The sequence below is a fragment of the Tupaia chinensis genome, unplaced genomic scaffold (genome assembly GCF_000334495.1).
Source record: "Tupaia chinensis unplaced genomic scaffold, TupChi_1.0 Scaffold000139_1, whole genome shotgun sequence".
In the NCBI taxonomy this organism is placed as follows: domain Eukaryota; kingdom Metazoa; phylum Chordata; class Mammalia; order Scandentia; family Tupaiidae; genus Tupaia; species Tupaia belangeri.
Window position 1 is genome coordinate 2,593,479 of NW_006159609.1, and position 27,190 is coordinate 2,620,668.

Sequence of the window (27,190 nt, forward strand, 5' to 3'; positions counted from 1 at the left end):
GAGGAGGGGCGGCGCCCGCGTCACGTGACCCGGGGGCAGCCCGGAAAGCTCCGAGGAGGAGCCTGGCGCCGCCATTTTCCTGCAGCTGCCTGTCCCTCTTGCCCTGCCCGGCTCCAGCTGACCAGGGAAGGGGTGGGCTGAACTGAGGCGGGGGCAAGGGAGTGCCCGACATCGTGTACGACCTCGCGGGAGACACGAGCCGGTTTTCTACGGGCTGGTGTGCCCAGTCCCCGCCGGCTGCCGAGCAGGAGGGTGGCGGAGGAGCCGCAGAGATGTCCGGCCAGAGCCTGACGGACCGAATCACCGCCGCCCAGCACAGTGTCACCGGCTCTGCCGTGTCTAAGACAGTATGCAAGGCCACGACCCACGAGATCATGGGGCCCAAGAAAAAGCACCTGGACTGTGAGTGAAGCCGCTTGCGGCCCTTCTCCCCGCCCGCGCTGCCGCGTCCTTCTCTCCATCTCTCTTCTCTCCCTTCAGCTGCCTCTTCTCTCCCTGCGTCTTATCTGGCGCGGCGGTTCCTGTACCCGTCGAGCTGTGTTCTTTTTGCTTCCATCACACCTGCCTTCACGGCCTCTGTTCTGCCAGTTCCCAGTCGGAAAACCTCAGACAAGCCACTCCCCTCCGGGTTCCTGGGGGACCCTGGCCTCCCTGCCGGATGCGCCACCGTAACCCCTCACAGCCGACCAACTTGCTCCCCACCAGCTTTCCAGCCCCCTGCCTCTCTCCTCCATCCACTGCAGCCTCTGCTCCACGGTCCCCCGTCCCGGCCGCCTCTTTGCCCGGGTTCGAGCATTTCCCCGCTTGCTCCCGGTCTCACCGTCCCATTGTTTCCCCTTTAGCCTTCTTCGGCTTTCCGTAGACGCCCGGTTCCGAGAACCCAGATCCTTGTTACTCTGCAGCTCTCAGAGCTGCCTCCCTTGGTGTGATCCCCACTTCCTTTTGCTCCATTGGCTTCTTGTCCCTTCCTTTTCTTTCTGTGCTTTCTCTTCCACGGATCCTCCCGCATTAGGGTTATTACCTTTCTTTGCCTCTGTAGCTTCACCTACGTTCGTTCGATTCTTTTTTGTCTTTAAATATCATACCCGGGACTCGACTTTTATCCAGATTTACTTTTTTTTTTGTGGTAGTGAGAGTCGAGGGACTCAGTTTGGTGTTTCGAAGGCTTTGTGGGGAGCTGGGATTTTTATTTGCCTCTGGTGGCATTTAAACATTGTATTGTACGTACTTCGGTCTGGGGTGAGTTGTGAATGTCAAACTTCCCTCCACTTTCCTCCCTTTTTTATTTTTTCGAATGGGGAATATGGAAAAAGGCTTTAGAGAGATACTGGTAGCAGTTCCTGGAACTGTTAACTCTGGCGGTTTGAATTTAGAATCTTGAGTGCGAAGCATAGACCGGTGGAATTCAAAGTGGATTTCATAGACTTACCTACAAATAACATCTCTAAAAACCTTGGTGAGAAGAGGTTTCATCATATTAAGAGTTTGGATATGTGTTAATTTTTGCTGATTATCTCTTGGGGAACTAGCTTCTCTTACATGGCATGATATTACTTCTTACTTCCTTCACTAAGGTAGGATTTACAGAGCTAATTCCTTCCAACGTTTTTCAAACCTGGAAGCCACCTGTAACAGTCTTTTTCTTTGTGTCCCTTTATGTCAGGGTGCAAAGCTCAGTGAATCACTCCAGCATTGGGCTGATGGAAGTTTGATCTGAAACTTCTCTGTGAAAAATAGGGAAATACTCAACAATAGTTCCCTTTTGAAATGACTGCTGGACACATCCTGACTTTCATCCTACACAAAAGTGACTTTTCTTTGCTGGTTAAATCAAGAGTGAGCATGTCTTGAAGGGGAATTCGGTGTCTGGAGTCTTGTTTCGATTTCAAATTCATTTGGACTTTGGCCGTAACTTTTGCACTCAAAAAGAATGTACAAAATGTGAATTCTTTCAATAGACTTTGCTCATGAATTACTCTAAGAACAAGTTATTGTGGCAGATAAACCAGTATTCATTGTGATTTGCTCCTCTGCCCTGAAAAAGTTTTTGAAAAATCATTACTGCTTGGTTCTCTGTGATACTCATTCAGGCTGCTTTTTAACTGTCATTCCCTGTTTAGAAAACAGAGAATGTATATCTAAAACTGTCTTTCCCTGTTTAGAAAACAGAGAATATATATCTTTAAGTGGTGATACTCCTATAAACAGGAAGTTCTTTAAAACACATCCTAAAGCCCTGATTCTTTTTGATAAACTGATATTCCAGTAGACTTTGCTGCTGCCTACTTTCAAATAACCATTTGGTTGGCTCTACCAAATCTTAAAGGTTGTCCTAACACTGTGTTATTTCTTTTGTTAGTTGCTTTTGTCAGTTTTTTTTGTTTTGTTTTGTTTTGTTTTGGTGTGGAGGGGTTAAAGAACTGCTTGTGACTATGTGAACAATTTTACTGTTCCCATACTCAAAATGATAAATCATAGCAAGAAGAGGTAACAGTTTCTAAAAGTCTTTATAGAGATCTGTGTCTTCAAATGTAGTGTGGTTCTTTCAAAACATTGCCAAAAAGGATAGAAAGTAGGTAAGAAGAGTGGTACTTGCTTGTGATTTTATAAATGTTGTTGGTCTTTTCTCTTTATAGTAGCCACTACTGCAGCAGATGCTGACTGGGATAAGCTTCTCAGGACAATCTCACATATGTGGTTCCTTTTCCTCACCCTTGCTGTGTTTACAAACTCTTAACTTTTAAGAGCTTGAATATAGCTGGTAGTGTTTGATTAAAAAAAAAGAAGTTTCAATAGATGCTTCTATTTCTTTTTAGTGATTATTTCCAAATACAGTGATACTGTGTTCCTTATGTAACTAGTTTTCACTAATTAAATTAAATAAATGTATTTTAAATTAATGTCTGACCAATGAGTGGTTTACTTGATCCACCCCACATTTTAATATTCTTTGAGAAAATTGAAAAGACTTCCTCCTTGTTGTTAATATAGTGAATTTTAGGCTTTAATATAGAGAGCTGTCATTTCAAGTAATTTTTCCTTATCGTGAAGCTTAGTTCTCTTGTACCTTTTAATGTCCCCAACAACCAACCTATACTTCTTTGAAGCTAAAGAATACCATTTGGTTTTTTAAATGGTAGCATTTAACAAAAATATGCTTGATTGATTCTTTTACCTATAGGCCCTTAGAATGTGGAAGTGGCTTCTGTGTACTTTTTTGCCAAGATCTTTCCATTTTAGAAGTGATGGTTATAATCCATGAGTTAAGGTTCAATTCATGCACTATATAATTGTTGAGGAAATGTCTGTGTGCTTTCCTTATAGATGTTAGTGGATAATGGTGTTAACTAGTGTCCCTAATGTGCAGAGTTGTCAAACTTAAAACATATTTGTAAAAATAAACATGATTTCCATTTAATATCAGGCCTTTAATGACCATAATCAAGTCAAAAGTATAGTGGCCCTTATGTTTGAAGGATTTTCATTTTCCTGGTACTTATTATCCATCATTTCATTAATCTTCTCACAACTGGGGGTGTGATATGCATAGAAAGTGGCTTCTAATTCTATTTAAAGAAGGTAGAAAATGCTTAAAAACATGTACATAATGATTGACACACAGACAAAACCGGTTTAAAATAGGACTTATTTAAAAAACATTCTTACTTTATTTCACAACTGTTAGTTTTATCCTTTTTAAAAATATGAATCCTTAATTTTTCCCCCATACTTGTTTATTTTATACTATTCTTGGGAATGTTCATTTTGACATGTTCACTGAAATGTAATTTTTATGTTAATGGCTATACTGCCTTCACTTTTTTATTCATACTTTTTACCAGTTAATTTGCAGAAACATTTTATTCCAACCACAATCTGCTTTATTAAGTCTAAAATGAAATCAAGATCAAATTCTTATTAAACATCAATTTTAAGTGTATCTCTATGGTGGATAGAACATGGGTATTTGTGTGTTGTGAACTAAATCTAGATCCTGCCTACTTTTAATTGTAGAAACGATTTTAGAATAATATTTGTCAGTGTTATGAATAGTGGAATGTGAGATTTGTATTTGGCATAATGGTTTGTGTAACATTGAAAATGTAGGGCTAACCCCATAGCCTAGCAGTTAAAGAAGCCTCATCCCAAATGGACAGCCCAACTATACTTGTGGAATCCTTGCCCTGGAGGCTTGAAACACTAACAGGAAGGAGAAAGGGAGGAGAAGGAAACTGGTGTGATTATGCCCCTTTAGGAGTGTTCATTTTCCTTCTTTCTCTCTTTCAGTCTCTCTGGTTAAGTGCATGTACCTTCTGGCAATTAAAAAAAGAAAAAAATATATAAATCATCAAAATATAGCTGAATTAATATCATTTTTTAAGGAAATGTATTGATCTTTAATGTCTTATGTGTGAGTGCAGTAGAGAGTACATATGCTTGCCAGAGGGAGAGGGGAAAGCAACCTCCATGGGGATGGTCACACCATCGTCCCATCTCTGTCTCTTTTTGCTTTGGAGGTTTGAGGCACGAAAAGTGTTCAGCATGTGTCTCATGCTGCTGCGTCTGTAATAGAACTGAGAAGTCACCATGTAGGATCTGACTGCCTTCATTACCGGGCCACAGAGCCTGTTTGTATAGTGTCAAGAAGGTTTCATATCTGGCATCTAATTCCCAAGAAGATGTACTTAAAGAAGACAAAGTTAAAAACATGTTTTAAGAGTCTCTAGAAAGACAGTAACGTGGGTTTTTCAAAAGGGTCTTGTTTTAAAAAGACAGTGTTTTTTTGTTTTTGTTTTTAAGAGATTTTTTGCTATAGGGTGTATGTGCTCACCAGAGAGATAGACAGAGACACAAAGCGAGAAACCCCACCCTCACCCCCCAAGAGGGCACGGCCATTCTGCAGTTCCTTCTCCTGTAGTCTCCTTTCAGGATTTTGGGTACACATTCGTACTCGCCTGGTGTGAGTTTAAGCTACCCGGTCTGGGACTCTGAACTGTGATCAACTATGTGGGAGTCCAGCAATGTAACTGTTACGCCATCTGCTGGTCCCACAAGACTGTGAATTTTGTAATTAATGTGTAAGCTTACAGTTCCCATGAGAATTAACCATAGAATTTATGATTTTGTTTTTCATTACTTGACTACTTCTGTTCTTCACTACTACTTGGATTTTTTTTTTTTTAAGGAGATGTTTGCTGGGCACAGAGACAGATGAAGAGACAGAAATCACACCCCTGGGGGGATGGTCACACCACTATCCCTTCTCCATTCTCCTCTTAGGATTTTGGGCACGTGTGCACACACACATGTGCACATGGGCCTGGTGTAAGTTTTCAGTCACCAGGTCTGGGATTTGAACCATGGGCAGCTATGTGGGAATCCCGCCATGTAACTGTTACACCATCTGCTGGTCCCACTACTACTTGGATTTTAATAGTTCTAAAATACAGAAAATAGTAATGGAGTTATCAAAGTGGTGTAGTAATGGTAAGATTTGACTATGTATATCGAATGCCTGAGGTACATAGTAGAACTATACAGATGTATGTTTTTCCTCCTAGGTATATTTAGTTATGTTTCTAAATAGTAGGTATTATAAAAGAGAAACTCTAAAGAGAACTTGTCATTTCTATTTTTAATTAGCAAACAAATTCTTAAATATCTTTGTAACATAAATTATGCCTCACTGTTAGACTTACCATTTTACAAAATGTTTATTACTAGACTTTGGACATCTATGCTTATGTTTATTTTATATATACATATATATGAATAATTTTATATTTATTTATGGCACTCAAGGATATTATCATATCTATCATTTTCAATAGAGAATTTTATATTCTTGGATCTGTTAAGTGTTTCTTTCCTTTGCCCTTCCCACTGGTCTCTTATTATCTACTCCCCTCCTTTACAGATTCTGTTGTCTACACTTATCCTTCCTACTATCAGATTTTCAGATCTTTCCTTTTCTGCCGTAGAGTGCATGTATGCTGTATAGAGTGAGCAGGGATATACAATGTTTGTGTTTCAAGGCCTGACTTACTTCACTTAGCACTAAGTCTTCCATATTGAGTCAAATGGCAGTATCTCATTGTTCTTTATAGCTTAAAAGTACTCCATAGTGTATATGTGCCACAATTTTTCAACCCTTTATCTGAGCAGTTTTTAAAGTTGTCCTTTAATTTAACTTAAGAGTGGCAGGTGAGAAGTGAAACACTTGATATGAAGTGACTTAGCTTTTTTCTTTGACAGGATTTGTATGAAACATTTACTTTGATGTTTAAAAATACACTTAATTGTCAGGGCCAGCAGATGGCGTAATGGTTACGTCTCTGGACTTTCACATAGACAGTAGTTTTGAGTCCTGGACTCAGTGGCTTAAAGCTCACACTGGGTGCCTGTGTGCACATGCCCAAGATCCTGAGAGGAGACTGGAGTAGAAGGGATTGCAGCATGGCCATCCACCCCCATCTCCTCGCCCCAGGGCTGATTTCTTGCTTCTGTCTGTCTTTCTGGTGAGTCCACGCACCCTATAGCAAAAATCTCGGGAACCAGCAGTTAGTGTAATGGCTATGTCGCTGGACTCCCACATAGTCGACCGTGGATCGCGTCCCAGACCTGGTGGCTTAAACTCATAGTGGGAGCGTATGTGTGCATGCGTGTCCAAGATCCCAAGAGGAGAATGGAGGAGAAGAGATTGCGGTGTGACCATACCCCCGGGGGGGTGATTTCTCGTTGTCTCTATGTCTCTGTCTGTCTGGCGAGCACATGCGCCCTATAGCGAAAAAACTCCCCCCCCAAAAAAAAAATCTCTCCCGTTCCCACCCCCCAGTATATATGTGTACACACACACACAGATATATTGTGTAAAAATAATCCATTTTAATTAATTATCAGAATTGCTTTAATTTAAAATAAAGTTTTTATTTTGACCTTGTCCATTATTTGGAATATTTAATGTAAAAGTTCATCATAATGTAGAGAGTTGCTTCTGTACTGTTTCCTTCAGTTCTAGAGTACTTAATTTTATAATTACTCTCTTTAAATCGAAGAAATAAGAAAAATAAATTTAAAGGTTTCTTGGCAAGAAGTTAGGGCCCTATCAAAGGCCCTACTTTTAAAGTAAAGATTTTTTGTTTTTTATTTTTTGAGAGGTTTTTGCTTTGCTACAGGGCATGTGCGCTTGCCAGAAAGAGAGAGAGAGCGAGACATCACCCCCTGGGGGGATGGCCACGCCGCAATCCCTTCTCCATTCTCTCAGGATCTTGGGCACGAATGCACACACACCTGGCGTGAGTTTAAGCCACCCGGTCTGGGACTCGAACAGTGGTTGACTACATAGGAGTCCAGCAACATAGCCATTACGCCAACTGCTGGTCACCAAAGTAAAGGTTTATTAGTATTTGCTCTTCCTGTTCTTTTGGTGACTAAAGTGGCATTTTTAATACTTTGTGTTCTTTCTTAGTATGTTCTCAGTTAAACTGGTTTATACTTTTTTTTTTTGGAGAGGTTTTCGCTATAGGGTGTGTGCGCTCGCCAGACAGACAGAGAGAGAGAGACAGAGAGACAGAAAGCGAGAAATCACCCCCCAGGGGGGATGGTCACACCGCAATCCCTTCTCCTCCATTCTCCTCTTGGGATCTTGGTAATGCACACACATGCGCCCGGCGGGAGTTTTAAGCCACCAGGGCCGGGACGCAAACTGTGGTCGACTACGTGGGAGTCCAGCGACATAGCCATTACGCTAACTGCTGGTTCCCTATACATTTCTCTAGAAAATCTGAATTTGGGATTTAACCTTTTAGAGTTTTGTATATATATTTCTTTTTGTGGAGAACAGTTTTGACAAATGATACTCCTTTAAAAGGAAATTTTGATGTACTTAAACTTGTGTACTAATAAATGTGTTCAAAATTGTGATTTGCCAGATTATCAGAATATAAAGGATTTTTCAAGAATTTCTTAACATTAGTATATAGGTAGCAACAGGCTTGTTCTTTGTGCTTATGCTTAGATTGATTTTTATATATACTAGTATCTATTAGTTCTTTGTGCTGGCACTATGTGGAATACTTTACATTTGCTAATTAACATGTTTAGTTTTTTAAAAATATTATTTTATTTAATTTTATTTATTCATCATTTAATTTGGCCAGAGAGAGACATGGGGGGAGAGAGAGAGATGGGGTGGGGTGGGGTGGGGAGTGAGAATGCAAGCCACCAGGTCCGGGACTTGAACCGTGGTCGACCTGTGGGAGTGTCCAGTGCCTTAACCATCACGCCACTTGCTGGTCCCCAGCATGTTTAGCCTTCAACAACTTTGTGAGAGAGATTTAATTACTGTCCCCTTTTTATCAAAGTATAAACAAAAGTAATGAGTTGTGCAGTAAATTGCCCAAGGACATAAAGCCAGGAAGAGAGGAACTGGGATTTGAATCTAAGTAATCTAGCATGAGAGTCTATATTGCTATTTCAGCATAACTTTCTATTTCAGAAAATGAATAAATTATTATATTTGTTTATGGCAGTGGATTTTTTTTTTTAAGAGAGATTTTTTGCTATAAGGTGCACGCCATATATATAAATAAAGAGAGAGAGACACACACACAAAAAAGCAAGACATCACCCCCCAGAGGAGATAGCCATGCCTCAGTCCCGTCTCCTCCATTCTCTTGGGATTTTTGGGCATGCACACATATGCACCGGCCATGTTTCAAGCCTCTGGGACTTGAACCGCAGTTGACTACATGGTAGTCCAGTGATATAACCATTATCCCATCTGCTGGTCCTGGCAGTAGATTTTTAAAAAGTAGTGTTTATTTTTTAGAGCAGTTTTAGATTCATAGCAGAATTAACTGGGAGATTCAGAGAGTTCCCATTTACTCTTTATCTCCACACACACAAAACCCTCCTCCTCATTATCAGCATCTCACACTAAAGTGGTACATTTGTTAAAATTTTTTTTGTTTTGAGAGGTTTTCACTGTAGGGCGTGTGCGCTCGCCAGACAGACAGAGAGAGACATAGAGACAGAAAGCGAGAAATCATCCCCCAGGGGGGATGGTCACGCCACAATCCCTTCTCCTCCATTCTCCTCTCGGGATCTTGGGCACGCACGCACACGTGCCCAGCGTGAGTTTTAAGCCACCGGGTCCGGGACGCGAACCGCGGTCGACTACGTGGGAATCCAGCGACATAGCCATTACGCTAACTGCTGGTTCCCCATTTGTTAAAATTGATGAACCTGTGTTGACACATCATGACCCTCTAAAGTCCATGGTTTAGATTTCAATCTTGATTTGTACATTCTGTGCCTTTTGACAAATACATGATGAAATATATCCACTATTAAGAATCATATGGGGCCAGCAACTGGCGTGGAGGTTGAGGCCCTGGATCCCCAATGGCTGACTGCATTTTGAGTCTCTGACCCAGTGGCTTGAAAATCATGCCAGGCCCATGCGCATGCATGTGTAATCCCGAGAGGAGACTGGAGAAGAGATGGCAGTGTGGCCATCCCCGCCAGGGGTCATTTCTCACTTTCTGTTTGTCTCTCTTTGGCGAACACACACTCCCTATAGCAAAAACTAAAAGAAAAGAGAAAGAATCATATAGAAGTGTTTCATTGTCCTAAAAGTCCTCTGTGCTCCAGCTTTTCACTCCCCCTTCAAATTCCTGGCAACCTCTTAATTTTTTTCTCTCTGTATAGTTTTGACTTTTCCACAATGTTACACAGTTGGAATCACATGGTATATAGCCTTTCAGATTGTTTTTTTTTTTTCTGCATGTAATATGCATTTCTGATTCCTTCATGTCTTTTCATTTCTTTTTAGTCTCATTGAATATTCTGCATATACCATGATTTATTTGTTCATTTACTTACTGAAGGGGATGTTAGTTGCTTGCAAGTTTTGGCAGTTACGAATAAAACTGCTATAAACATTCGTGTGCATGGTTTTTCTCTGGACATAAGGTTCCAGCCATTTGGGTAAATACAGATATTCCTTGACTTATAGTTGAGTTATGTCTTGATAATCCCCTTCTAAGTTGAAAATACTGTAAGTCAGAAATTTATTGAATGCCATGACAAACCTGTTAGTAAAGTTTACAAATTTTCAGTCTAACAACCATCGTAAGTCAGGGACTGTGTCCACAACAAGGAGTGTGTTAGTATGTTTAGTTTTGTATAAAACTGCCAAACTGTCTTTTGAAGTGGCTATACTGTTTTTGCATTCCTATCAGTTAAGTATGAGTGTCTTGGGACCAGCAGTTGGCGTAATGGCTGTGTTGCTGGACTCCCATGTAGTTGGACTGTGGTTCGAGTCCTGGACCCTGTGGCTTAAACTCGTGCTGGCGTGTGCGTGCGTGCCCAAGATCCCGAGAGGAGAATGGAGGAGAAGGGATTGCGACATGGCTATCCCCCTTGGGGGGGGGGGGATGTCTTGCTGTCTCTCTCTCTCTGTCTTTCTAGTTAGTGCATGTGCCCTATAGCAAAAACCTCTCCAAACAAACAAACAAACGAAAGAATGAGAGTCTCTGTTGTTCCCATCTTTGTCAGCATTAAATATCTCTTGTGGATTTTGGCCATTTTAATAGGTATCTCCTTGTTTTAATTTTCATTTTTTCTGAAGATATGCCATAGGATGTGGAATGTCTTTACTCTTGCATACTTGGGTACTTTATATCTTTAAGATGTCTGTTAAACTAAGGTGTTTTAAAAGACTTTGGCTTGTTTTAAATGTCACATTCTTCATTGTTTTAATTTGTTTTTTAATTGTCAGAAGGCGAATATGTGAGTGGGAGGGAGGGAAGAAGGCCCAGAGGGAGAGACAGAGAGAGAAAGCATGAGTGAGTGAGAATGCTTGTGAGAGAACAAGCTTCCCTCAGTGGGGAATGGTCACACTACAGTTCTTTTTTTATTTCTCCATGCTGTCAGGATTTGGGGCACACATGCATATGCTACCAGAGTATATTTCATAGCCACCAGGGTGGGGATTTGAACTGTGGTCAGCCATTGTGATCTGACTTTCTATGCACAAAGGGCCAGCTCTCTTACTGTTGAGTTTTAAGGGTTATTTTTTTTTTAAAATAATAGTTCTATATAAAAATATTTTCTTCCAGTGTGACTTGACTTTTCTTTCTCTTGACCATGTCCTTTTTTTTTTTTTTGGAGAGGTTTTTGCTATAGGGGGCATGCGCTCGCCAGACAGACAGACAGAGAGATAGAAAGCGAGAAAGCACCCCCCAGGGGGGACGGCCACGCCGCAGTTCCTTCTCCTCCATTCTCCTCTTGGGATCTTGGGCATGCACGCACACGCGCCCGGCGTGAGTTTAAGCCACCGGGTCTGGGACACGAACCACGATTGACTACGTGGGAGTCCAGCAACATAGCCATTCCGCTAACTGCTGGTCCCTTGACCATGTCTTTAGCAGAGTAGAAAAATTTAATTTTAATGAAGTTTAAACTTAGCAGTTCTTTTTTTCATGGGTCTTACTTTCGGTGTTGTATCTAAAATGTCATTATTAAACCCAGAGTTAACCTAGTTTTTCTCCTTCTAGGAGCTTTAGAGTTTTACATTTTACATTTAGGTATACAATTCATTTTAAATTCATTTTAGTGAAGGGTGTAAAGTTGGTATCTAGATCTTTTTTTTTTTACATGTGGATACCTAGTTCTGGGACCATTTGTATTATTCTCGCTGAAGTATAGTCTGAATACTTCAGGGGTTCCCCAAGACTGTTTTAGCAATTTTATGAGGTCAGAACTATATTCATAAACAAAGACATCATTTGCCTTTTTTTACTTTTGTTCTTTTCACCAGTGTACAGTAGAATTTTCCAGAGGCTGTGTGATTTGTGATATTGCAACATATTGAATATAGTGACAGGTGAGAATTCCCATGCCCATGTTTTCTATTAATCCAGATAATAAGGAGTTTGTAAAAATGTAAAACAATGCTATTCTTTTAATTTTTTTGTTTTGGAAGACGTAGTTACTTTTCATGAAACATGTTAACATATTGTTTTAAAAGAAATTAGTATGTTTAAATTTGTCAATTTTAATTTCCAACATAAAATATCAATAGACAAAACCTACTTTTAGCTCTTTGGGGTTTTTTTTTCCTCCTCTCTTTTTTTAAAATTTGTGATAAAGCAAGTGCATGTGCACATGAGAGAGATGAGCACCTTCCATAGGATCTGAGTACATCATGATCCCTTCCTCCAGTCATCCAGCACATTGGATCTTGAGCTCATGTACTTGCCCAATGTGTTTCTGGCTGATCAGGTAAGGAATTTGAACTATGGTGGCCACGAGGGATCCTGTTTGTTTTGAGAAGTTCATTACCATAGTGCCACAGAGCTGTCCCAGAGTACACATTTTTTTTTTAAAAAAAAAAAAACATTCTTTTAAATTGTCTACATTAGAGAGAGAAAGAGGTATGTGCTCTCCAGAAACAGAGAGACAAAAAGCAAGAAATCATCCTGCATGGGGGATGACCATGAGCAATCCATTCTCCTCCATCTCTTCTTGGAATCTTGGGCACGTGTGCACACATGCGCCTGGTATGCGGTTTAAGCCACCAGGTCCAGGACTCTAACTGCGGTCAACTATGTGGGAGTCTAGTGATGTAATTATTACGCCATCTGCTGGTCCTGCCATTTCTTTGACATAGTATGTCTTCATCCCTGTGTGGAAACAGATCTTCCTTGCTTTTGTTAACACTCATATTTTAAGTAACCTTTCTTTTTTTTTTGGAGAGGTTTTTTTCGTTATACAGCACATGCGCTCGCCAGACAGACAGAGACATAGAGACAGAAAGTGAGAAATCACCCCCCCAGGGGGGATGGCCACGCCGCAATCCCTTCTCCATTCTCCTCTCGGGATCTTGGGCACGCATGCACACGTGCCCGGTGTGAGTTTTAAGCAACCGGGTCTAGGACGCGAATCGCGGTCGACTACGTGGGAGTCCAGAGACATAGCCATTACGCTAACTGCTGGTTCCCCAGTAACCTTTCTTTAAGACATTGCTGAGCAACTCCTACCTCAACCCATCCTGTCAACCCAACATATTACCATTTATAAAGTTTACACTTTTGTCAAACTGGTTACTGTTATGCTTTTATGTATATTTTGGTTATGCTTTTTTTTTTTTTTTTAATAAAATAGTAACTGTTCTTTATCTCTTCTCAAAGTACCTAGTTAGCAACCTTGTGGGTGCTCAGTAAATATCGAATGATTATACACAATTTCCCTTTCTAGCTCAAATTATTCCTTGAACAATTTAATGGATAAAACATAGAGACCTATTCCAGTACACATTTAAAAATACTTTATAGTGATTGTTAGAAAGCAGCAGATGGCTTAATGGTTGCGTTGCTGGACTTCCATGTAGTTGACTGGATTTGGGTCCTGGACCCTTTAAAAACTAATGCTGGGCACATGTGTGCGTGTCCAAAATTCCAACAGGAGAATGGAGGAGAAGGTATGCGGCCTGGCCATCCCCTCTGGGACGGTGATTTCTTCCTTTCTGTCTCTCTATCTCTCTGGCAAGCACACGTGCCCTGTCACTAAAAATCCCCCCACGAAAAGAAATTAGCTGTTTAAACTTTTATATATAAAGTCAACTAGTAACATAGATAATATGTTTTGACAAATTGCTATGTGTTTTATACAACTTATGAGACATTAAGAGGTTTGGTTCTGTGTAAAATACTAGGTAGTGTTTTCCAAATCAGTGTTACAGCAAAAATTTTGGCTGTAGCTGCTTGATTGGACTATTATATTAAAACCACATTTTTGAGGATACATTCTTAAAGGTAGGAATGTCATTTTAAGAATTAAATGGGAGACCAGAAATAGATCTGAAATACTTGTTAGTGCTGCTCCTTTGCACAACTCCAGGAGCTGCTGATCACGTTGAAGTCTGTGAGGGGTGTCTCCTAGACTTTAACTGTATGGCATACTCATTTTGGGTAAGAAAGAATAAAATACACTCTACAGTTAATGTCAAAAATGTAAAAGAAAAAAATGGCTATTTTAGAAGAAACCTTTATGAAAAGTGAAGCAAGGATTGGGGATGGTTGTGACTATGGTAAAGTTAGCATCACAAAATCTAGACCATAAGTGGATTTCAAAAGCCAATGGGAATTGCTGGACACTTTTTCTGAGCACTTAAATACTAGCCTTGATTTTAGGAATGAAGATGATATTTATAGCCATAAACTTACTACTTCCTAGGGATTAGATTTTACTCATAGGGCAGTTCTTTCAAGTAGTGGCTGAGGATTTTGGGCATACTTTCTAGAATTCCTTCACTAAAGATAATTGCAGGAATATGCTTCATGTGATTTCATAAGATATGTTCAGTTGCCATGTTGTAATGCACATGTTTGCTGATTATAGGTCTCATGTGACTACAACCTCTGAGAACAAGGGTCATGTTGTGTATACATGTGTTTACATTTTATGTGCTTATACAGTCATGCCCCTTAATCTGTGGAGATACCTTCCAAGATTCCCAACTAATATATGAAACATTGGATAGTAACAAACCCTGTATATACTGTGCTTTTGATTTGATAACAATAACAATACTAGTAACTAACAGACCAGTAGTATGTACAGCATTTTAAAAATAACCATCCAAGTGGTTGTGAAGTGCATTTGCCTGCTTTAAAACTTTTTATATATTCTGCATTCTAGACGAATACTTAATTATTTTCAATACTAGATTCCTGCTATGTTTTGCAGTTTCCCCCCACATTCTGTGGCTTGTCTATTTTTTTTTTTTTTTCCTCTGAGATTTTTGCTATAAGGGCATGTGTACTCGCCGTAGAGTGGGGGATGGCTATGGTCCAGTCCCATCTCCTCCATTCTGCTCTCGGGATTTTGGGCAGCCAGCATGAGTTTCAAACTGTGGAGTCCGAGACATGAACCACAGTCAACTACATGGAACTCCATTATGTCATCTGCTGGTCCCTATCTTTCTACTTGTTCTCCCCCCCACCCCCAAAGTTTATTATACTTAGTAAGAGAGACAGAGAGACAGTAACCCCCAATCCTTGACACTATGATTCATTCTTGGCTTCAGCCAGCTTTGCCACATGCCCAACATATTTGGGAACATCTCTAGATCTGAACGCAGAACCTTCCATATAGATCAGCCTTGCAGAGGGTTGCATTTTAGTGCAGAGCTACTGTCTAGGTGTCTACTGTTTTGATTATATCCATTTTTTCTTTCTTTCTTTCTTTCTTTCTTTCTTTTTTTTTTTTTTTTTTAGTTTTGCTACAGGTCCCATATATTCACCAGAGAAAGACTGAGGGTGGGTGGGTAATGAGAACTCACCGACCGCTCCCCCCGCAGAGGAGATGGCCACGCCACAGTCCCTTCTCCATTCTCTTGGATTTCGAACATGCATGCATGCAGCTGGTGTGATTTTCACGCTGCAGGATCTGGGACTCACCACGCAGTTGGCCATGTGAGATCCAGTCACTTTAACCTCCCTGCTACTGCTGGCCCGATAGTGCTCCTAGATGCATACAAGTTTTTTATTTTGATGAAATCCAATTCATCTGTTTTTCTTTGTACTTTTGATGTTAGATCTAAGAAATTGTTAGCTAGTATCTAAAGTCATGCAGATTTACATCTGTTTCCTTTGAAGAGTTTTGTGTAAGTTTTTAGTGCTTAACATTTATGTTTGAGTAGTTTTGAGTTAGTTTTTGTATATAGTACGTGGAGGAATACTCTGTAATTTCTCAGGATATGATATGGTATGGGGAAATACACTCTTGTATATGGTATGTGAATATATACTCTTTGTGTGTAAGGGAACCTAAGGATATTTGAGGTTTTTTCCCCCTTTTTTCTTTTTAATTTGCCATAGTGTGGATTCATTCACAAGGTAGACAGCCAGAGAAAGGGGAATAAAGCTACCCCCATCCCATGAGCATAATTCCTTCTCCTTAATTTCTTCGTCTTTTCGGGACTTGGGGGCATACATACACACATGCATGTTATGTTTTTCAAGCTGCTGGGGCAGGAATTACATGGCTGTAATCAGCCATGTGGGTTCCAGCTCCTGTCCCCACTAGGCTATGGGTCCAGTGTTGAACTTTCTGCCTTTTGAAGTTGACATGGAGTACAACTCTACTACCTCTGTGTAATGTGAAACTGGAAATTGTGGAGTAGGAAAAAAATTTCCTTCATAGCAATCTCCAGTACTCAGCTCATTAACTGATAAATGGAATTAATAATCATTTGAGTCAAACATTCTCTTATCTGAATGGAATACTTAATCTGATATAATGTGCATTTTAAGTTGTGATATAGTCTTTTAAATATGTGAAGAGAATACATAGTAAGCATGAGTATCAGTAAGTAATTGTGTTGGTCCACAGTTGAATAGTGTCATCATATGTTTGTTTCTATAGTATCTTATACTTTACCATAATGACACTTTTATAATCTTCTATAGCTCCTGTGATTATAATTGTTTATAGAAAAAGCCTCTGTGTGTGTTTTACTACTATAAATACTGCATATGACAAAAATGTAATATAAAGGTGCTGAATAAATCAAGAAGGAGTGAATTTCTTATGCGGGTTTCTAATGTGTTATTAGGATCTTTTACACAAAGGAAGAGGAATGTTCTGAGAGTAGTGGTGGTTTTTTTAAACTCCTGTGCCTATAAACAAGTAAAGTTTTATTGAAAACAGGAAGTTATGGAAGTTGAGAATAAACTTTTGAGAGTTATATTATATAAAATTAGAGTAGCTTAACATAGTAAAATGTCTGTTTCAGGTCCTGCCTGTCGTTGGTATGCTTGACATTGAACAGATGAGTTTGTTAGCCAAATTGCAGGTTTTTTTCTATTTTTCTCTTTTTCCTTTTTGTTACTATCGTTGTTGTTGTTTTGGTTATGTGTATTTGTTTGAAGTAAATTCCTGACTGTCCTTGATTTTAGATTTTGTGTTATCTGTAATAGTTCACATATTATCTCTCTCTCTCTCTATGTGTGTGTGTGTGTGTGTGTGTGTGTGTGTGTGTGTGTGGTTGCTGTAAAGCCTTGTGTGCAAAAATGCTTGCATATTTTGGTACAGGACATGGGCAGACACATTTAAAGTGCAAATAAAAGTAGTAAGAAATGAAGTATATACCTTCAATAAGCTATATTGAATGGGAGAAGGGGCACCTTTTTTCAGGTTTTTGCCATAGGGCACATGTGCTCACTGATTAGAGACAGAGATAGTGAGAGGGATCATTAGAGGAATCACCCCTCAAGGGTTCTGTCCATGCTACAACCCTTCTCCTCCATTTTCTTCTTGTGATTTTGGGCATGCATGTACATACACCTGACATGGTTTTCAAACAACTGGGTTTTGGGGTTTGAACTGCAATCAACCATGTGGCAGTCTAGCATCTTAACCACTTTGGTACCTGCTGGCCCCAGAAGGCTTCTTTTCACTATCTACCTACCTCAGCAATGCTTTTCTCTCCTGGTCTCTACATTCTTTGTGAGTCTTTAGGAGACTCACAAAGACCCATCTGTTTATCGTGTGTGAGAATTCTCTCTCTCTCTCTTTTTTTTTTTGAGAAAGCCTCAGTGAAAAAAGTGAGAATAGTTTTTATATCATTGTGTTATTTAAGTAAAATTTTCTAGGAGACTATGTTAAAAATCTTTTGCTTGCTCTGTGATTAAGAATGTAGGGCAAAAGTTTTGAGATTGAGTTCTGTTTAATATTAAACAATACTGATACAAACCCTCCTGATCAGAAGCAATAAGTAGAGTGCTGAGAGAGAGTGATCATGGTCCAGAAAAGAGTATAAAGATTAACACTTGATTCTTTTAAAGGAGCATGAGGTCTAATACTGTTAAATATGTAAACAAATGATTATACTATATTGAAATAAATAAATATATGTCGATATGTATATATTTATATTTTTGGTTTAGTATAGGGCATGTGCACTCATGAGAGAGCAAGAGATCACCACCTGGGGGATGGTGATACCATAGTCACTTCTCGATTCTCCTGTCAGGATTTTGGTCACGAATGTACATGCACTTAGCATGTTTTTCAACCCACTGGATCCAGGATTTGAACCGCACAGTCAGCCATGTGGGATCCATGCCTTAACCACCACACTGCTGGCTGGCCCAATGCATAATAATTTTATGTAAATCAAAAAAGAGGACCAGCAGGTAACATGGTGTGTAGAGTGCCAGACTCCCTCATGGCCAACTGTAGTTTGAGTCCTGGACCTAGTGGCTTGCTTTCTCATCCCCTCCTCCCCCCATATTTCTCTGATGACTGTAGCAAGTTTTAAAATAATAATGATGGGACCAATATGGAGTAATGGTTACGCCACTGGACTCCCACATGGCTGACTGTGGTTTGATTCCCCAACCCTGAGGCTTGGAACCCAGGCTGTGCGTGTGTGTCCAAAATCCCAAGAGGAGAGTGGAGGAGAAGGGATTGTGGTGTGGCTAACCAACCACCCCCCCCGGGGGGGGGGATTTCTCACTTTTTGTCTCTTTGCCTCTCTGGCAAGCACACGGGCCCTATAGCAAAAAATCCCTCCAAAAATAAATAAATAAATAAATATTTAAGAAATAGTATCAAAGTAGGCAAGAAATTAAATAACTCTAAGGGACCTTATTTAAGGCCTCGTTTCGTTCACAAAGGTGGTAACATTAATTTTGAGGATGAATAGTGATTTAGAGATGGAAAAAGTGGTTACTTATAAATTAGTGCATGGATGACATGAAGGAAAAAAAGTTTTGTGATGTGTTTGTGGAAAACTTTTAAGTAGTTCTGTATGATGTGTAATATAAAGTGTAATCAGAGCAGGGGAGATGCTTTTGGGAGAGGAAAATCTTAAAGGTCTTATAGGACTCTGGTCTCTTCAGCCATCCTCCCTAAATCTTCATTTTAGAGTCTCCATTACTCCTGTTTGTTAGCTTTTGATGCCAGTAGCACGAAACTGGGCAACTACCTTTTACGTATCTTGTAGAAGGGTTGTTGAGTGGAATAGTATGGAATAAATGTAAAATCCTGTTGACAGTATGCAGAAGCTAAATGGGCTTTAGCACCAATATCTAGACCTCTGGATATTGTTATAAATAGTGTTTGGGTCTCTAAATAGAATCACATGTACTGTGATCATATGGCCTTTGTAGACTTGTATGGAAATCCAAACCTCTTCTGTTGTTAATAACAGAAAATACCTGAGTTTGAGTCATTTATAAAAACAGAGGCTTACTCAGGTCATGATTTGGGGGTCCCCCGGGGCCATATCTAGTGAGGGTCTTCTGGCTACCTTTCTACGTGATAGGGCTGGAACACATGCATCTCTGTTTTGTTTTGTTTTGCTATTTGCCAGAGGGTATACGCTCTCACCAGAGAGGGAGAGGGAGAGGGAGAGAGAGAGAGAGAGAGAGGGAGGGAGGGAGGGAGGGAGGGAAAGCAAGAAAGCACCCTCCCCTGTCCCATGAGGCATGGCTAAGCTGCAGTACCTTCTCCTGTTTCTCCTTTTGAGATTTTGGGTATGCACATACATGCACCTAGCATATTTCACAAGCTGTCAAGTCTGAGACTTGAACTGCACAGTTGGCCATGTGGAATCCATTCACCTTAAGTGCCATGCCATCAGTTGGCCTGCATCTGTATTTGTGTAAATGCAAACATTCCAAAATTCAAAAATCTGAAAACCAGAACACTTCTGGTTTTAAGCATTTTGGATAAGGGATACCCTTTATTGACATCTGTTTATCTGCAAATGATACTTGAATTACTAGTCATTCTTATATACATACATATATATATATATATATATATATATATATATATTTTATTTTTTATTTTTCTCGCTTGGGATTTTGGGCATGCATGCACTCATGCCTGGTATGAGTTTGTTTTAAGCCACTGGGTTTGGGACTCAAACCATGGTCGACTATATGGGAGTCCAGCTACCTAACCATTATGCCATCTGCTGGTCCCAGCATTCTTATATTTTTAAAGCTGGATTTCTACCAAACAAGACTTTGTTAGTCCTTTGGAAATTAATATACTCATTAACCATTGCATATTGAGTATCTATAGATTATCCAAGTTACTGTGATGAAATTATTGAGAAACTTAAAAGTAAACTTGCGATCCTGCCATCAGTCTAGTAGAGAAGATAACATACAGATAGCTATTTTACTAAGCTTTGTGAGATTATTACAGGTCAAATGACAATAAACATCAGAGTGTGCTTTTGATAAGAGAACTGGACCTTCAGTGATAAGTAGTAAAGAGCACCAGGCAGTTTAGGTGGAGGAGAGAGCATGAGCAAACATTTTATGCAGGAAGGCTGGAATTATGTTTGGAGAACAGAGGAATCAATTTACAAATGGAGTGCTTTGGGTCTATGTAATGAGAAATGCAGTTGGATCCGTTATCTACGTGTAGATTTTAGACGAGTAGAAATTGTAATCATATAGTCTTTAGATATTGTTTATACAGGTAGTTTTGTCTGCTGTGGGCAAAGCTGGATCATTGTTAGAGCCAAGGTTTCTCTTTTTTAAAATTTTTAAATTTTTCTTAATTTTATTTTTTTCTCTGGAGAGATTTTTGCTATAGGGCGCGTGCGCTCGCCTGACAGACAGAGACAGAGACAGAAAGCGAGAAATCACCCCCCAGGGGGATGGTCACGCCGCAATCCCTTCACCTCCATTCTCCTCTCAGGATCTTGGGCATGCACGCACACGCGCCCGGTGTGAGTTTTAAGCCACCGGGACCGGAACGCGAACCGCAGTCGACTACGTGGGAGTCCAGCAACATAGCCACCACGCTAACTGCTGGTTCCCGAGCCAAGGTTTCAAAGTTACTCTAAATTTGTATTTTCTGCTGCCAAAGTAAAAATAGGGGAAGTAAGGTGTTTCATTGCTCATTAAGCTGAGGAGCTTCAAGCTTTTATTTTTATTTTTTATTTTTTAATTATTAGAGGGTGTATGCAATGGATAGAGAGAGAAAGAGGGAGGGTGAAAGTACGCTTCACTAAGGCCTAGTCACCTACAAACTCTTCCATCTCTCTATCCTCTTGGGATTTGGGGCACATGCACATGCGTACCCAGTATGTTTTTGAAGCCACCAGGCCACTATTCAAACAGCACAGTTTTCAGGTGTGATCTAACTCCCTTACCCATTAGTTTATAGGGCTGGCCCAGCTTCAAGCTTTTTATATTAATTTGATTATTAGAGATTGAATTAATAGGGAAACTTTCTTAGGTTTGGGGGATTTCTGAGACTCTAGATCATACAAGAATCATTGAAAAAGTCTTCAAAACAAATAATGTATATGTAATTTTTTTTTTTTTTTTTTTGGAGAGGTTTTTTGCTATAGGGCGTGTGCACTCACCAGACAGAGAGACAGAAAGCAAGAAATCACCCCCTAGAGGGGATGGTCACGCCGTAATCCCTTCTCCTCCATTCTCCTCTCGGGATCTTGGGCACGCACATGTGCCTGGCGTGAGTTTAAGCCACCGGGGCCAGGATGCGAACCGCGGTCTGCTACGTGGGAGTCCAGCGACATAGCCATTACGCTAACTGCTGGTCCCTGTATACATAATTTTGATTTGAAGGTAGAGATTTTATAAAAGTTCAAAGGACCTTTCCAGTCTTCATCGTTGCACAAAATCTTATCAAATAAATTTAGTTAGGACATAACGTATAAAAGGTCTTGGAGAATAGCTGAGCTTTAAGGAATCTTTCTGTATCTTGAGCAATTTGACATGAATACAGTTAATACTTACAAAAACCTATTTAGTGGCTAAATAAGATAAATCTAACAGATGGTATGAAGAACCTTGACTGGAAGTTAGGCAATCTAGGGGGACCTCTTACACCACAAAAAACATTTAGAGAATGAGATAGTTAGGAGAGAGCTTTTCTTTGAGAAGTATAGTTTTAAAAAAATATGTAAGATTACATTTAGAAATGGCAGGTTTCTTTTACTTCTTAGAATAAATTATAATAGCCTTCAAAAAGAACAAACCCTGCATTGGAAAATGAGATGTTGGTCTTATCTCCAGATGATCTTAGGAAGATCAGTAGGTTACATAGGTTGCCTTTTTTTTTCACCCTAAATTGCTTTAGAATATTCATGTCAGCATTATGAATTGGTACGTACAAAAGGGTGATAGTGTGGTTTCTTTAACTATTGTTACAGACTAAGTGATCTATACTTCCAAATTGTATTCACTCACACTTGGTCATAGGGAGATCGGTTGAGAATATATAAAGGAGCATTACTAATCTCTGACTATATGTTCTACCACAGTATCCTCATTTTAAGATTATTTGGTAAAATTAATGAATTTACAGATGATTGCTTTAAATTTACTTTCCATCTCATTTCATAGAACTATAGGAATATAAGCCTTGCTGTTGTTTCAGGGATCCTTGATTTTGTTGCTTGTTAGAAGCTTGTTTCTTCAATTACAGATACACTGTGTGTGTGCGTTATGGAATGGGTAACTGCATGTATTTACTTTTAAATATTAGAACTGTAAAGCTGTGTCAATAATTACTTATACATTTTTTTCCGTACTAGAGCATGTGTTTGTATGCATGTGCCTGAGGGGTAAGGGGGAAGCATCCCTCCATAGGGCTCAGTCATAGTTGACAGGCCCCTTTTTCTAGGCCATGGGATTCTAGGCACATACGTGCGAATTTCTCTCATACCACTAACCACCTGGTCCTGGAACAGTTGGCATGTGGTGGTCAGCAGTCCTGCACTACTGCTGAACCACTGAGGCTGGACGAGGTCAGTTTGGTGTGACATGTGGTATATTTATTGCTAGTTTAGAGTTGACTAGTTGAATGAAGTGTGAGTTATCTTTCTTTTTGGCCATTTTGTGTTGCGTGTGTGACTTGTAATTAAATAAGCAACTCACTGATGTAGATTAATCTTTATTTGTGTCCAATATATATAGTTATACTTGGGAAAGTACTATTTAATCATCATTGGTACCCTTTTCAGCTTCTGAATTTATCTGTCTTCACATTGCATCTGGGGAAAGGGAGTGGTAGGGTTTTGAAAGGTAGCATTTCTTTTAGGTGAATAGGAAAAAAAAAACTAATTTCACTAACTGCAGTAATTAGCTTTATTTCAAGTGAGCTGTCATGGGAGGATTTGTCTAGTTTTGATTTATAAGGTGACTGAAGATTTGTTGATAAAACACAGAATGGAGCGGGTTGCTCTACAATGATTTTTTAAAATTGCATATCCAAGGAAAATAAGTTATTAAATAGTTGTATTTGATATTTTGGTATGGGATTGGAAAAAAAATTCTGATTTGTTCTTCACATGATTATTTTTAAATTTCTTTCTTTTATTATGGCAGAGAGTGTATGTGCACCTAAAAGAGAGGGATGAGAAGAGAGAGAGAGAAGGTGGCAAGAGAGAAAGGCAAACCCTCCAGTGAGGCTTGGTCATGCCACATCCCTTTTTCCTCTAGTTTTCCATCCCATCAGAATCCTAGGCACTTGGGCACGCACCTGTAAACTTTTGGGACCAGGAGTTGAATACTGGTCAGCCACATGGGACCCATACTTAACTGATACACTGTGGGGCCAGCCCTACATGATTATTTTGGCTTTTATATTCAAAATTGGAAAGATATCCTCACATTATCTTTACTCACATTTGTGTATTTCCTTTTAGAAATAAAACCAGCTCTGCCCCTCCCCCCCCTTATGGTGTGTATGCTCACTGGAGAGAGACAGAAAGACATTGAGTGATAAAGTGAGAAATCATTCCCCAGGGGGTATAGTCATGCCACAGTCCCTTCTCTGTTCTTCTGGGATTTTGGGTATAGTCATGCCACAGTCCCTGCTCTGTTCTTCTTCTGGGATTTTGAGCATGCATGCTTATCTGCCTGACATGATTTTCAGGCCTCCAGGTCCAGGACTGAAACCAGGGTTGGCTATGTAGAAATATACCAACCACCACATAACCTGCTGGCCCCTAAAGTCATCTCTTCAGGAATTAGAAGTTATGGTTTAGCAGGCATTTTTGCTTTATTTTTCTTTTTCTCAATATTAGATTTTATAACTATTCTTCACAGAACCGTGTAATTGTACATTAGTTACCAATCTTAGAATTTGAGTTGGGTGGTATTATAAGACTTGAGACTTTGTAGACTATAAACCTTTTTAAATTTTTGTTCTTATTCTTAGAAAATGGGGTTTTGACATGGTGACCTTGAGTAGACTAAAGCAATGTTTTCAGGTGGTTTCTTTAGCCCATTCCAGAAATGCTGCATAACATAGCTGGCTAGCAATAAAGAATAGTCGTAGGTAATGACTTAAATTTAGTTATGGAGTTGCAACTGGCACCTAAGTTAGAAAGCTATTTGTAGAGCCACTCAGGAGGTTGTGCAAGGGGAGAACCCATTTCTTCCTATCAGGAGATGGGAAACCTTTTAAGAGAAGCTTAAACTGCTTCCTGTTTTTAGACTTACAGACTTACCCTAGAATTGCTTTTTTTCTTTACTTTCTTTATTAGAATAACATTTTCCTGATTAAATGACAAACCAAGAAAGTGTTGTATCTTTTGAGGTCTCATTTTAACATAACTTACATCATATGCTATTACTTAATATTGGGAATGATCACATATCCATGGCAGATGACTGTAAAACTGCTTTGTGTTCCTTTCATGTGAAATCACACAAAGCCTGTTCACTTGAAGTCTGTTAAGTTGATTATTCTGTGACATTACTGACTTCTTTAAACTTGCTTGTAAATTAAGATTTGCAGTTTCTGAGTCATTTGGAGATAAAGACTGCTCAAAGACTTGTGAAACCCATTCCTTGTGAAATTGAATTGAACAGTAGGTTGCCTTGGTTGCCTTACGTATATTCTGCTTTAGTTCATTATAGCCAAAGTGAAGATGATGACGTTAATGAGAAGGATATACTAAACCAGACAAGAAAGAAGTGGTTACTGTTTGTACTAGGCATTAGTCAGAATGTGTAGACTTAAGAATTACAAAAGGTGATGACATGACTTGGACCACTTGGGAGTAGGGTAGGGGGGAGAGAGAGAGAGTGTGTGAGTGTGTGTGTGTGTGTCTCTTCATCCATCTCTCTCGTGGAAAGATTTCTGTCTGAGGAATCTGGTTCCAGCATAGCCACTAGTTTAAGTTGCTTTAGTTAGGCAGGTATTTACATCTTCATAGTGGAAATAACAGATTGTGAGAGGCTGTTATAATAATCAGAAAACTAAATGAAAGAACTTTGTAATGTATGAAGAAACCTGTATGTATAAAAGTTTTGCCATTGTACATATTGAGTAGAAGAAACTGATAACACTTCCCAGTTGATGAAGAAACTGGGCTTTGGAGCAGGTTTTATAGAAGTCATTGAGTTTGGAGTGTTTTTCAGAGTCCTGCATTGGAAAGTGGTGGAGGAATAGTCTACTAAAATGAGGAACAAGTCATCAATAAAATATAATATTAAGCAAAAATAATATCTTACTGGTAATGGGGTTTTAAGGTTTATAAAGTACCCTAAATTATCTTACACAAAAAGGATTTGAAAATGTATTAATATTTCTATTATTAAAATGAAGAAATCCATACCTTAATGACTAATAAACATGCCTGAAGTCATAATGGTGAATAATTAATCTGGAATTTGATTCTAGATCCTTTGCTCATTCTGAAATGCCATTGGGTTCTTAGTCCTGTCATAGTACAATACTATACATGGAAATGGATGGGACCATACATAGAAGCAGGCGAGCCTATAATGGAACTTTAGTGATGGTGAAATTGCCATTCTCATTCTTGCTATTTGAAGCAGACATTGGAAATGAGCAACGCTTAGGCCAGTCTATCAAATAAGTGTAATCCAGAAGATTTCTAATAGGGAAAAGTGAACTTTAAGGAAATATCTCTTAGATAGAGATAAAAACAAACTCTTTCTTCCCACCTGCCTATCCCAGTCATTCTGGAAGATACCTAATACAGCATGGAAAGAAAAAGCTACTTCATGTTTTCCAGTGTTTGTCAAATTTAGGGTGGGATTAACTTGAAAAGTAGTAGTATACACAATAATAACATTTTAGTTGGGTAGAAATTTTATTTGGGGCCAGCAAGTGGCATGGAGGTTAAGGCTGCTGGATCCCACATGACTGACCGTGTAGTTTGAGTCCCAGATGAGGTGGCAATAAAACACTCTGGGAGTCCATGCCCAAAATCATGAGAGGAGAAGAAATTGTGACTTGCCATCCCCCTGGAGTCTTCTCTCTCTCTCTCTCACTCACTCACTCCAGTGAGTGCAGGTGCCCTTTAGTAAACTTAAAAAAAAAAAAAAAGATTTATTTGGTGGGTCCTTTGGCACCATAACAAAAAATGAAATTGGTGAAAGATGAGTACTATATAACAAGAGAGAGGTGGCTAAAATTTCTTTGTTACTTGCCTATAAAATTTAAGATATATATAAATGCTTTCTTATAACAAACTAAAGATACATTCTTTTGGAAATTTAAAGGATTTTAAAAATATTCATCCATGGGACCAGCGGTTAATGTAATGGCTATGTTGCTGGACTCCCATGTAGTCGACTACGGTTTGCGTCCCGGACCCAGTGTCTTAAATCTCATGCCAGGTGTGTGTGCTCGCATGCCCAAGATCCCGAGAGGAGAATGGAGGAGAAGGGATTGCGGTGTGGCCATCCACCCTGGGGGTTGATTTCTCGCTTTCTGACTCTCTGTCTCTGTCTGGCGAGTGCACACGCCCTATAGCAAAAACCTCTCAAAAAAAAAAAATTCATCCACAAATAGAATGTGGCTTTTGAAAATATATTATGTATAGAATATTCCATAGGTACTATTAATAGCTTCATGGAAGAACCAGCTAATTCTTATTCAAAGACCTTTGCTAATAATTAATAAAAATAATATGCAGTTAATAATAAATATTAATGATTTATATATTAATGATTTATTAATAACTGCATTAGTACAGTTGTTACTGTTATTAGTACATAGAAACAGAAGAATTAAATAAAAACCACTGTTAGGTATTATGTATATGTTAAGTATTAAATTTATTGTTTCTAAATTCTTTCGTAGCATAGATTGGCTTATCAAAATGCCTTGTATGAGAGATATTTCAAGCCTGTACGTAGGGAAA

At 39.3% G+C, this 27,190-nt stretch overlaps 1 protein-coding gene across 1 annotated transcript in view; it reads left to right on the plus strand.

Moving 5' to 3' along the window:
* The first annotated feature begins 149 nt into the window (after positions 1-149).
* Positions 150-27,190, plus strand: part of PICALM (phosphatidylinositol binding clathrin assembly protein) — a 121,777-nt gene continuing 94,736 nt past the window's right edge. The window contains exon 1 of the mRNA XM_027770456.1: positions 150-402. Coding sequence (XP_027626257.1) covers positions 273-402 — 130 coding nt within the window. The 5' untranslated portion in view covers positions 150-272. The remainder of the gene's footprint in view (positions 403-27,190) is intronic.